Below are 12127 nucleotides of genomic sequence, written 5' to 3'. Positions count from 1 at the left end.
ATTCAGGCATGAAAAGGAACATGGTACGCGGGCCTCTCACTGTTGTGGCCTCTCCCGTGGCGGAGCGCAGGCTCCGGACGCGCAGGCTCAGCGGCCATGGCTCACGGGCCCAGCCGCTCCGCGGCATGTGGGATCTTCCCGGACCGGGGCACGAACCCGCGTCCCCTGCATCGGCAGGCGGACTCTCAACCACTGCGCCACCAGGGAAGCCCAAAAAGGAACATAATTTTGATATAAGCTACCACATGGATGGACCTTGAAAACATTATGCTTAGTGAGATAAGCCAGACACCGAAGGACAACTACTATATGATTGCACTTACATGAGGTACGTAGAATAGGCAAATTCACTGAGACAAAGTAGGATTGCGGTTGCTAGGAGCTGGGAGGAGGAGATCGTGGAGGAGATCCTTAGTTTATTGGGTGGAGTTTTTGTTGGGGATGATAGAAAAGTTTTGGGTATAGATGGGGGTGATGTTTATACAACATTGTGAATGTATTTAATGTCACTGAATTCTACACTTACACATGGTTAAAATGATAAATATTACGTAATGTATATTTTACCACAATTAAAAAAAGAAAGATTTCAGTGGGGAGCTACTTCTGGGTGATTACAACAACAAAAAAGCTGTTGTAGAAGTAAGCTGCTGAATTTGGAGGTAAAGATGGTTTTAGTTGAGGGAGGAAGGGAGAGGCCAGGAGCTGAATGGGTCGTCCAGCAGAAGCCCTGTGTCCTGACACTTATCTATCCTCAGGGGGCAGCGCCTGTGCCATCAGCAGGCCCGATGCATTGACTACGTGGAGGATGCATACCAGACTGGAATGATTCACTTCCACTTCCACCCCTGCTCCAAACTCACCGAGGTACAGATGCTGATTTTCGTGACCTTCCTGATTACGTACCTGGTCAGCATCAGCGGCAACCTCTCCATTTCTCTCATCATCTGGATTGACCGTTCTCTCCGCACCCCCACGTGCTTCTTCCTGGCCAACGTGGAAGCTCTGGAGATCTGCTACTCTTCCACCATCGCCCCTCTGACTCTGACAAGCATCCTGTCCATGGAGAAAACCCTCATCTCCGTGCCTGGCTGTGGTGCCCAGACGTTCTTCTTCATATTCCTGGGCAGCACTGACTGCATTCCGCTGGCCGTCATGGCCCATGACAGGTCCGTGGCCATCTGCCACCCTTTGCGTTACACCCTCGTGATGAGCTGGTGATTTCGTGCCCGACTGGCCCTGGGCTGTCTGGTGTTGGGGTTCATCTTGGCCATGCAGCTGACTGTGCTCATCTTCCAACTCCCCTTCTGCAGGAGCGAAGAAGTCAGTGTGTTCTATTGTGATGTCCTTCCTGTGATGAGACTGGGCTGTGCAGATACCCGGGTCCACGAGGCCACTCTGTTCGTGGTTGGTGTCTCTGTCCTCACCATCCCCTTCCTGCTTGTCACCCTGTCCTATGTCTTCATCGTGGCTGCATCCTGAAGACCCGCTCTGTGGAGGGGAAGCGCACGGCCTTCTCAACCTTCTCCTCCCGCCTGACTATGGTTCTGCTTCAATATGGAGGTGCGAGCTTCAGCCGCCTGTGCCCCAGCTCCAGCTACTCTCCAGAGAGGGGCCAGTAGTGTACGTGGTTTACACATTCATCACCCCTATGCTGAACCGCTTGATCTCCAGCATGAAGAACAGAGAGCTTAAGTATGCTTTGAAGAGAGCATTGATGAGGTTCCTGTCATCCTAAACACAACAAACACCCTGGATGTTCCTCTGTAACACTGCTGGGTAGAGACAAATGGGTAGCTCTCTGAAAGATGGGAGACAGGGCCTAAGCGGTCATCGGTTTGACACTGTTACTTCTTCCTAGTCATATTTTTTCTTTTTTTTTGTGGTATGCGGGCCTCTCACAGTTGTGGCCTCTCCCATTGCGGAGCACAGGCTGCGGACGTGCAGGCTCAGCGGCCATGGCTCACGGGCCCAGCCGCTCCACGGCATGCGGGATCTTCCTGGACCAGGGCACGAACCCGTGTCCCCTGCATTGGCAGGCGGACTCTCAACCACTGTGCCACCAGGGAAGCCCAGTTTTTGAAACGGCATTTTCCTTTTCTCATTCTTAGACTCCTCATCTCTAAAATAGGGATTCAAATGCCCACAAGACCTAAATTCTGGGATAGTTATGACGATCAAAAGATATATTAAGTGGAAATGCTTTGTGACTTCCATTTATTATTATTATTATTTTGCCGCAGGGCATGTGGGGTCTTATTTCCCCAACCAAGGATTGAACCTGCACCCCCTGCATTGGAAGCACGGGAGTCTTAATCGCTGGACCAGCAGGGAAGTCCCTACTTTGTGACTTTTAGAGGGAGAGGTGGCAGTGTACATCATTATCACTATCCTCAGCATCAAGGGAAAAGTCTGTGCTCTGCTTTGGACTTCTCTCCAGATGCAGTTCTCAGGTTCTTAGCGTTGCACGTGCGGGCAGGGGCAGAACCAAGAATAAGAGGCAGATCAAACCAGGACCATCGCAATCATGATTCCCATGATGTAAATGCTGAGCTTGTGCCGCCTTGAGTTATTTCTCTTTCATCCTAAATTATCTTCCAGGGAAAAGTGACAGGGAAAGCACTAAAGTTTTAAAGTTTTGTTAGTTTCTCTTTATTTAACTTTATACCTGGAGCTAATCTGTCTCCATCTCAATCTCTGACTCTATTAGTCTGCTTCCAAATCCCTCTCCCTTTATCCGTTTGTTCTCTTCCCCACTCTCTGTCCCTTTCTTCTCTCATTCTCGCTCTCTTGCACACACACACACACACACACACACACACACACACACATACACATTTATCTCCTATTCTCCCTTTCTGCCTACCCCTAGTTGATATGGTCTGAATATTTGTGTTCCTTCCAAATTCACATGTTGAACTACTAATGCCCAGTGTGATGACGTTAAAAGACGGGGCCTTTGGGAAGTGCTTAGGTCATGAGGGTAGAGTCCTCATGAATGGCATTAGTGCTCTTATAAAAGAGACCCCTTAGAGCTCCCTAGCTCCTTCCACCATGTGAGGATACAATGAGAAGTCTGTGACCTGGAAAAGGGCCTTTACCCAACCATGCTGGTACCCTAATCTTAGACTCCTAGCATCCAAAATTGTGAGAAATAAATTTCTGTTGTTTATAAAGCCACCCAGTCTGTGGTATTGTGTCACAGCAGCCCAAATGGACTAATACTAGTGTATGTATTGTGCTAAGTATGCATAATACGGAAAAATTGCTTTGTTCACTAAGCCCCTTGGTGTAGAAAAGAGGCAGTGTTGGTTCAAATCTGGATTCAGGTAAAACAGAGCTAATTCTGTGAAGACAAACACTGACTGGATACACTGAGGAGGTGAAAGGACTCATTCATACGGTTCCGAGCAGTCTTAGAATGATAATCATTCTGATAACGATCATTTGTCTCCAGGCAACGGTGGCAGAACACAGATGCTTTACTCTCTTTTTGTAAGGTAGAGGAAGCTCACTCATTCTTCTACCTGTTGATCACTGAGGGATTTATTTATTCAGCAACATTGAAAGAGACAGTAAGCAATGATTTATTGAACTCTACTGTGTACTATGCTCCCACCTGTGGTAGGTGGAACAGGAAATGGAAAGGTAAGTAAGAGGCAGCTTCTGCCCGGAAGGAAGTTAAAAGTCCAGCAGTATATGAGAACATACACCACGATTACACCAAGGGCCAAGTGATGCAATGCTATGAGCCACCAAAGGAGGGTCAGCGAAGGGAATCCAGGTTAGTTTGATGGGGAAGGTGGCACATGCGCGGCACCACGCCAGGTCTTCAGGTCTGCAGGTACGCAGAGGGGTAGGAAGGGCATTTCTGGAGGAGAGAACTGTGGGGGCACAAAAACAAGGGAATCAGCTATGTAGGGAAACAACCTCTGTTTCCCTACCTGGAAAAGCATAACACGTGTGCCATGACATTTTTCTTTTATTTTTTCTGACATGTATCACAGGCCTACAGGGCAGAAACCATGACCAGAAGTCATATTACATGAAGCTGAAATGTCATCTTACTCTTTTGAAAGACGAGGACCCAAAAGCATCTTCTCTGGTTCACTTACAGTGGCTTGCTGCTCCTCCTATGTTCTACTGCAGTGTTCTACCAGGTCAGTGTTATTATCTGTAGGACACCAATCCTGTTGGATAATCTACTAGGTCAGTGTTATTATCTGTAGCACACCAATCCTGTTGGATAATAGGTGTTTGGAGGAAATGAACATTATACAGTCAAACAAATGTGAAGAATACTGTGCTGATTAAAATAAAACTCGTGGTTTACTGAAGGTTTATTCAGTGCCTGTACTGTGCAAACGTGCAGTCATGACACTCCAAGATGAGGGATGCATGTTGCATGTTTCCTAAATTGTCACCACCAAACTCTTTTATTCCTTGGAATCTCTTGGAAATATTTTATCTTGTTGAATCTACTGTGGAAAATGCTGCCGTGGCTAAGGCTGACTGGATAAAAAGAGGGCGATTTCACTAGTGATTGAAATGTTCCAGGCACTTCTCAATTCCCCACGCTCTTTGAGAAAACAGTGCAGTTATGAGTTAGCAGGCTTCTTTTCCAGTGATTGAATAAGGGAATTAATGATTGCCATATACCAACCCATTTATCATCATAATAACCCATGAAATGCCTGCGATTATTATCTCTGCTTACATATAAGGAAACTGAGACACAGGGAGGCTAAGTAACTTGTTCAAGGTCACACAGCCAGTAAACATAAAACTGAGATTTGACCTGGGCAGCGTGGTCCCCAAAGCCTGGGCACAAAACCACTCTCCCAACATGCTATGACTGTCCAATAAGAGCTTGGGAAAATCGCTTCATTTTTCTGACAATTCAGTTGCATAATAAAATGGGGACAATACTATCTACTCTGTCTCCCCGAGTTATTGTGAGATCTCCAAGGGAAAAAAAAAACCCAAACTGTAAAAGGATAATAAAAGAGGCAGCATGGTTATTCAAACATCGACATGGAGAAATGCACTAGATGGCTCATTTTTTTAAGTACCAGAAGTTTAAAGACATAAGTGTTCAATTCCTTTCACCTAAGGTTTCCCTATGTTTATCCTGTTACTCTTGATAGGTGTTTCACAGGTGTTGTAAGAAGCAAGCACGTCTTCTGCAGCTCAGAAGTAACAGCAGGCTTCTCTGCTCAAGGTTTCCTCACTGAGTCTTCCCACTTACCTTACCAGGCTCCTCGGAGAACTACGTGCTTAAGGGCTCCAGGGATTGAGGAGTTTGTATAAACATAAAAACAAATGAATATGGTGCAAATTATTTATATTGTTAAATCATAGGCATAGGTATGTGGTATAGGGAGATTCGTGTTAGGGAAACATCTGAACAACATGATATAAAACATCTTTATAAACAAAGCACATTATTTTTTAAAAATTTACTTTATTGAAGTATAGTTGATTTACAATGTGGTATTAATTTCTAATGTATAGCAAAGTGATTCAGTTATATATATATATACATCCTTCATATTCTTTTCCATTATGGTTTATTACAGGATATCGAATATAGTTCCCTGTGCTATACAGTAGGACCTTGTTATTTATCCATTCTATATACAATATTTTGCATCTGCTAATTCCGAACTCCCACTTCATCCCTTCCCCACCCACCCCCCTCGCCCCTGGCAACCACAAGTCTGTCCTCTGTGTCTTTAAAATACATTGTTTTAAACACACAGTTCAGTGGCACAGGGAGTTGCAATTGCATTTAGTTTTAAGATCCAGGAAGGATTGTCTTTCCTCCTTAGGGAGAGGAGAGGAGAATCCCTAGGGAGTGTGTGTGTGTGTGAGTGTGTGTGTGTGTGTGTGTGTGTGTGTGTGTGTGTAGTCACACACTACATAAGAATAGTAGTCGACTATTCTTTGATTTATCCTCCAAATAATTGCAGTGCACCTACCTCACAGTACCCCTGGAAGGTGAATAATATAATACCTGGTCATTGCTCTCAACAGATATGTAAGCAACGAGGTATAAGACAACCCAGGGTTTGCTTTTTTTTTTGCGATACGCGGGCCTCTCACTGCTGTGGCCTCTCCCGTTGCAGAGCACAGGCTCTGGATGCGCAGAGCTCAGCGGCCATGGCTCACGGGCCCAGCCACTCCATGGCATGTGGGATCTTCCCGGACCCGGGCACGAACCCGTGTCCCCTGCATCGGCAGGCGGACTCTCAACCACTGCGCCACCAGGGAAGCCCTGCTTTTAAAATAGATCTGAACAAGTACTGTTTGGGGCGGGAGGGCAGAGGACCAGGGAGACGTGAACTGGAGGCCTCGGTCTTGGAGGAGGAGTAGGGATTTGTCAGACATGAAATGGAAAAAGGACAAATCAGGCAGAGATGGGTGGGAAATCCTGGGCATATTCGATGCAGAGAAGAGGTGGGTGTTTGAGGAAGCTGAAGGTGGGGCTGTGTGTGTCAGGGAGTGACAGTACCTTGGGCTGGGGCCAGACTGCGCAAGGGCTTGAATGCCATTCTAAGAAGAGTCTGGACTCCCTAATCTTGTAATAAGGAGCCACTGATGAATCTTAATCAGAAGAAAGACATAATGGAGCCATATGACAAGAAGCTTCACTTAATTAATTTGGTAAAAACCCTAACTGAGCGCCTACAAGGAGGTTTTGGGGCCGAGGCTGGGGTCTGGGTTCACATTAGTGAAAAGGAGAGACAAGGCTGCTGGCCTCGCGGAGCTCATAGAAGGTACAGGAACTAGACCAGGTTACACAGTGTGGTAGGGCTATCTTGAAGTCCAGGCTGTCAGGGAAGCATGTTTGAGGGACACTTGATCCTAGAATGGGTCAGAGTTGTCCAGTTCAGATACAGGGGAGAAGAGAGCTCTAAGGTGAAAGAGCATAACTGTGGCACGAATTTGGGATTTGAATTGTGTTCTAGGCAGCGGCTGAGATGGCTCTCGGTCTTCCCCCCCTTGTGTAATCTCCTGGCCTTGAGTGTGGGCTGAACCTAGGGCTTCTCTTTTAATCGATACAGTAGGGCAAAAGTGATGTCACAGCCGAGACTAGGTTACAAAAACACTTTGGCTTTTCTCTCTCTTTCTCTATCCCTCTCACCTGCTTGGGCTGATGGAATTCAGCTGCCATGTTGTGAGCTGCCCTATGCAGAGGCCCACGGGGTGAAGTACAGCCCTTGAAGAACTGAATCCTGCTGGCAACCACGTGAGTGACTTTGGAAGCAGAGCCTTTCCCAGTCAAGCCATGAGATGAGACGCAGCCTCCAGCCAACACCTTAATTGCAGCAAGGCAGAGGCACCCAGCGAAACTGCACCTGGATTCCTGAATCACAGAAACCAGAGGGTAATGTCGTTTCAAGCTGTTTTAGGGCAATTTGTTATGCGGCAATAGATAACTAATACAAACTGTAAGGGGGTGAAAACTACAAGTCAGGAAGTGTATTCTCCATCCTCCCTGCAGTGGGGAAGAATTGCTGTGGGGAACAGAAAGGACCTTCCCCTTCAATTTTCTAGCTCCTTTATCTCTTTCTATTGAACACCGCACCCTAGGGACACTGCCTCCAGGTACAATCGCCAGAAAGTGGTCTCACCTGTTCCTCAGCAGGCCCTGAGGGTCAAGATGGTGTAAGGCTCAGTGTTTATTTTCCAGTGGGAGAGAAACAGGCTTAGAGGAAAGAGAGAGGGAAGCGGAGCCCCAAACCCCAGGATCCTCTTTTTGGTTTGTTTGTAAAGGTGAAATTAAGTGTTGGCTGACTTCTCTATAGCCAAAATGCAAACACTTGATTTAATCTTGCTATATTTGTTTAGTGGGGAAACAGCTACACACTAGACATGGTGGGAAACCAAGCACCCTGGTAGAGCAGAAAAATAAAAATACATCAGAGAGGAGGGGGATCCTACTAAGCCTGGGACCTTAAGTCACTGTCCATACGTGGAGACCTTACAGTCCACTTGGGCTCAATGTCAGTCTTCCTCACCAGCCCATGGCCTCTCCTCACCCAGGTCCCTTGTCCCTCAGTAACTTGACTTTCTTCAGTTTATTTTACACAACGAGCTGCTGCAATCCAGACTTCTGCCTGTCAAGGAAGAGCAAATATTAATAGAAAATGAACAAAATAGGGTTCATACCTAATAGGAGTTTTTAAAAAAAGGCTTGAAATCTGTGACAACTCCCTTCGAATAGAATGTCATAAGAAGCGAACTCTACGGATGCTTCCCTTCCTGGGTTCCTGGACTCCACGTGCAGTTAAGAGCGCTCTTTATGCTGTTTTCAATGTGTAAAAACGTTAAGGAAAATCAAATGGTCATTTCTGTTATGGCCACATAGGCTAACCAAAAGGTCATTTTTTTTTTTTCCCTTCATGGAAATATCCTCTCCTAGGAAACCAAATTTCTTTTTTGTTTCCTAGTTTTATTGAAATATATATTGACATATAACATTGCATTAGTCTAAGGTGTGCAACATAATGATTTTTTAAAAAATTTTATTCATGTATAGTTGATTTATAATGTGTTAGTTTCAGGTGTACAGCAAAGTAATTCAGTTATACATATACATATGCCCATTCCTTTTCAGATTCTTTTCCCATATAGGTTACCACTGAATATAGAGTTCCCTGTGCTATACAGTAGGTCCTTGTTGGTTATCTATCTTCTATATAGTAGTGTGTGTATGTTAATCCCAAAATGATCACCACAGTATAGCCATCACCTCACATAGTTACAACTTTGTTTTGTTTTTTTATTTTAGCGGTACGCGGGGCTCTCACCATTGTGGCCTCTCCCGTTGCGGAGCACAGGCTCCGGACGCGCAGGCTCAGCGGCCATGGCTCACGGGCCCAGCCGCTCCATGGCATGTGGGATCTTCCCGGACCGGGGCACGAACCCGCGTCCCCTGCATCGGCAGGCGGACTCTCAACCACTGCGCCAACAGGGAAGCCCACAACTTTGTTTTTGTTTTGATAAGAACTTTTTTTTTTTCCAGCATCATGATTTAATTAAGGGAGCATATTCATTGCAGAGAACTGTAGAGAATATATTGATGATTGTAGATGTGACTCCTCATTACAGCCTTAAAATTTTGGAAAGCCCAAAGCCCAAAGATGTCAATTATATAACCAAACTACAGGTACAAAACAAGTACATGTATTTTCCATGCTCCAAAATTGAGTACACACTGTACTGTCATAGGGAAGGGGGTTACCAATGAAGACCTGACAATAAAGTACTCAAGATTGATATACCAAAATAAAATATAAAATAGGAGTTTATAAAAACAAGTTTGACAATAGCAGAGAGGACCCTTGATAAGAACTTTTAGGATCTATTCTGTTAGCAACTCCAGATATACAATACAGTATTATTAACTATAGTCACCATACTGTACATTACATCCCCAGGACTTACTTTTTTTATAATTTGAAGTTTGTACCTTTCGACTCCCTTCACCCATTTTGCTCCCCGCCCCCCATCTCTGGCAATCGTCTGTTCTCTGTATCTATGAGTTTGAGGAAACCAAATTCTGATTACCTAGTAAATGTATTTTCTAAGGGATATGGAATCATTCAAAACAAGATATCCACAAATGAAAATAAAGAACGTATGATGTTCTTGATCTGGAAAAGTTCGAGAATCACTAGTTTTGATCAGCCTCCTTACCTCACAGATGAGAGGATAGATTGTGCGATGTCAAGTGATAGCTGTTTTGTGGCAGAAACTGTGTCTAGAACTCAGTCCTCCTGGCTGTGTGTCAGCAATCGTTCTGTGGCTCCGCAGCTACTGTCCCTTCATGGAAAGCCTGTCTTGTGAAGGACAGATTAAATTTCTTAAATGTTTGGACAAAGGCGAAGAGCAAGAAACAGTGGTGGAAGTTATAGGAAGGAAAATTTTTGTTTCATATAACAAAACACTTTTAAACAACAGTTGGAAACTGTTCAACGAGAGAAGATGCTTGAGTGTTTGAAAAAACTGAAAAAATTAAAATGCATTCAGGCAGAGGCTGAATGGCCATCCTTGATCATTTCCTGTGGTCCTTTTCAGACGTCTAATGTAAAGAGTTGTTCACATATCTGTCTCCTCAGAAGACTCTCTTTTCCTGAAGCGCGGAAACTTAGCTATCCCCATTGACAAAAATTTGTTAAGGAAGGGAGGTGGAATGCGATTTCTGATTAGCTTACCGTTTCCATTTCTGACCACCAGGAGGCGCAGAAGCCTTCCCTTTACCAAAGACTGGAAATTAATTCACCTAGCGAGCGCCTGGGGTAGAAGGAAGTGTGCAGGACTAGAGCGAGGATTACAGACCATATCTTCATGGGAGGGGATGAAGCCAGCACGGAGCAAGCGCTAAGATTGCAGAACAGGGGAAAGTTCTGTTAGAATTACGAAAATATTTACAGCCCTTTTAAAAAATATTTATTTATTTAATTTTGGCTGCGTTGGGTCTTCGTTGCTGCGCGCGGGCTTTCTCGAGTTGCGGTGGGTGGGGGCTACTCTTCGTTGTGGTGCACGGGCTTCTCATTGCGGTGGCTGCTTCCCTCGTTGTGGTCTTAAGTAGTTGTAGCGCGAGGGCTCTAGAGCGCAGGCTCAGTAGTTGTGGCGCACGGGCTTAGCTGCTCCGTGGCATATGGGGTCTTCCCAGACCAGGGCTCGAACCTGTGTCCCCTGCACTGGCAGGCGGATTCTTAACCACTGCACCACCAGGGAAGTCCTACAGCCCTTTAATCTGGATGCATAGCTCCGATTCTTTCCCTGATTTGAGGATTGAATCTTAGGCCTGTCAGTCCTATTTATTGAGCTCCACTCCATATCTGCTGGATATGTCATCTGTTCCCAAGAAGGAAGATAAATAGGGAAGAGGGAAGAGAGGGTGGAGGTGTGGGGCCGGGGAGGGGAGAAAGACGGAGGGGCAGTGCGAAGAAACCGCCCACTTTTCAGAAAGTGGGATCAGGTACTACTCACCTAGGGGATCAGGTAGGAAAGCTTAAGCTTTCCAATACACACATCCTCCTCTTACAGCTCTGCTCCACAGGTGACGAATCAGTCATTCCTCCTCTGTCAACACGGCCCCACAGCAAACTGGGAAGTGGGTAATATCTCTGATTTATAGATACAGAAACGGAGTCCCCTAGAGAAACAATAACTTGCCAAAGGTATACACTTTGTTAGTGGCAGGTGTTCTGATTTCATCATTGAACTGCTTGCATTTCTCTTAAGGATCCCCATTGCCAACATCATAAAATCCAAATTCTTCGTCCCAGCCTTCTCCACCCCGCCTCACCTCCAGTTATTTCCACGAGGAACACACTCTTTCAGCTCCAGCACGCAGTCCCCCGGACCGTGAGCATTCCTTTACTCGGAATGCCCTTCCTCCAGGCAGAATTAATTGCTCTCTCTCTCCCACCTGTTACGGCACGAATCACGTTGTCTTAGAGTTCCTCGTGTACGGGATGTTGGCGCCGCCTAGCAATGAATCAGTCTGTTGAGGGCTGGATCCTAGCACAGAGCCCGGCACAGGTAGTGAATGGCTGTTGAATGGAAAGGCTGGAATTGAGGTCAGACAGACCCACTCGCGGCGGGATCTCCCATTGCTGCTCCATCGGGGGACCCGGAGCTACGGGAGGTGGAGTGAGAGGCGTGGAGCGTGGCCGGGCGGCGGCGGGGCACTGGCCCTTTAAGGAGGAGCGCGGGGCGCGGCCCAGGTAAGGGGCGGGTCCGCTGGGCGGATCAGCGCTGCGCGCCGGCGCCGGCCGGGGAGCCGGATTTGGAGTACGCGGCGCCGGCTGGGCCGGAGAGGGCGGCGCGGCGGAGCCTCCAGTGGCCTCGGACGCTCCTTCTCGCCCGCGGCCGCCGCCCGCCTCCGCCTGCTCCTCCGTCCTGGCCGGGCCCGGCCGCCACTTCCGGCCGCTCACCTGGGACGCGCTCACCTGCCTCCGGGCGCCTGGGCACCAGGATGAAGGACCGGCTGGAGCAGTTGAAGGCCGTGAGTCCCGCCGCACCCGGGAACCGGGCGGGCCGGGGGCTGCGGGGGTGGAGCTGCGCGGGAGAGGTTCTTCCCTCGCTCCCCCACATCGAGGCTGGGCGG

The 12127-nt window shown here is 47.1% G+C and overlaps 1 protein-coding gene and 1 pseudogene across 20 annotated transcripts in view; both read left to right on the top strand.

The window, feature by feature from the left end:
- The first annotated feature begins 762 nt into the window (after positions 1-762).
- LOC101273588 (olfactory receptor 10V1-like) lies at positions 763-9271 on the top strand (annotated as a pseudogene).
- A 2347-nt stretch (positions 9272-11618) lies between these two features.
- The window catches only part of STX3 (syntaxin 3), a 148358-nt gene continuing 147849 nt past the window's right edge, over positions 11619-12127 (top strand). For 4 of the 20 annotated variants that reach the window (XR_007478863.1, XM_033413536.2, XM_012537301.3 and 1 more), the window contains exon 1: positions 11619-12025. Coding sequence is in view for 16 of the 20 variants with exons in the window: in XM_033413536.2 (XP_033269427.1) it covers positions 11996-12025 (30 nt within the window). In the remaining 4 variants the exon portion in view is untranslated. The remainder of the gene's footprint in view (positions 12026-12127) is intronic. The other 16 variants (XM_033413563.2, XM_033413558.2, XM_049713771.1 and 13 more) reach the window with 7 other exon arrangements.

This window comes from Orcinus orca, chromosome 8 (assembly GCF_937001465.1).
Source record: "Orcinus orca chromosome 8, mOrcOrc1.1, whole genome shotgun sequence".
NCBI classification, from domain to species: Eukaryota; Metazoa; Chordata; class Mammalia; order Artiodactyla; family Delphinidae; genus Orcinus; species Orcinus orca.
This window is presented reverse-complemented; position numbering and strand designations above follow the sequence as displayed.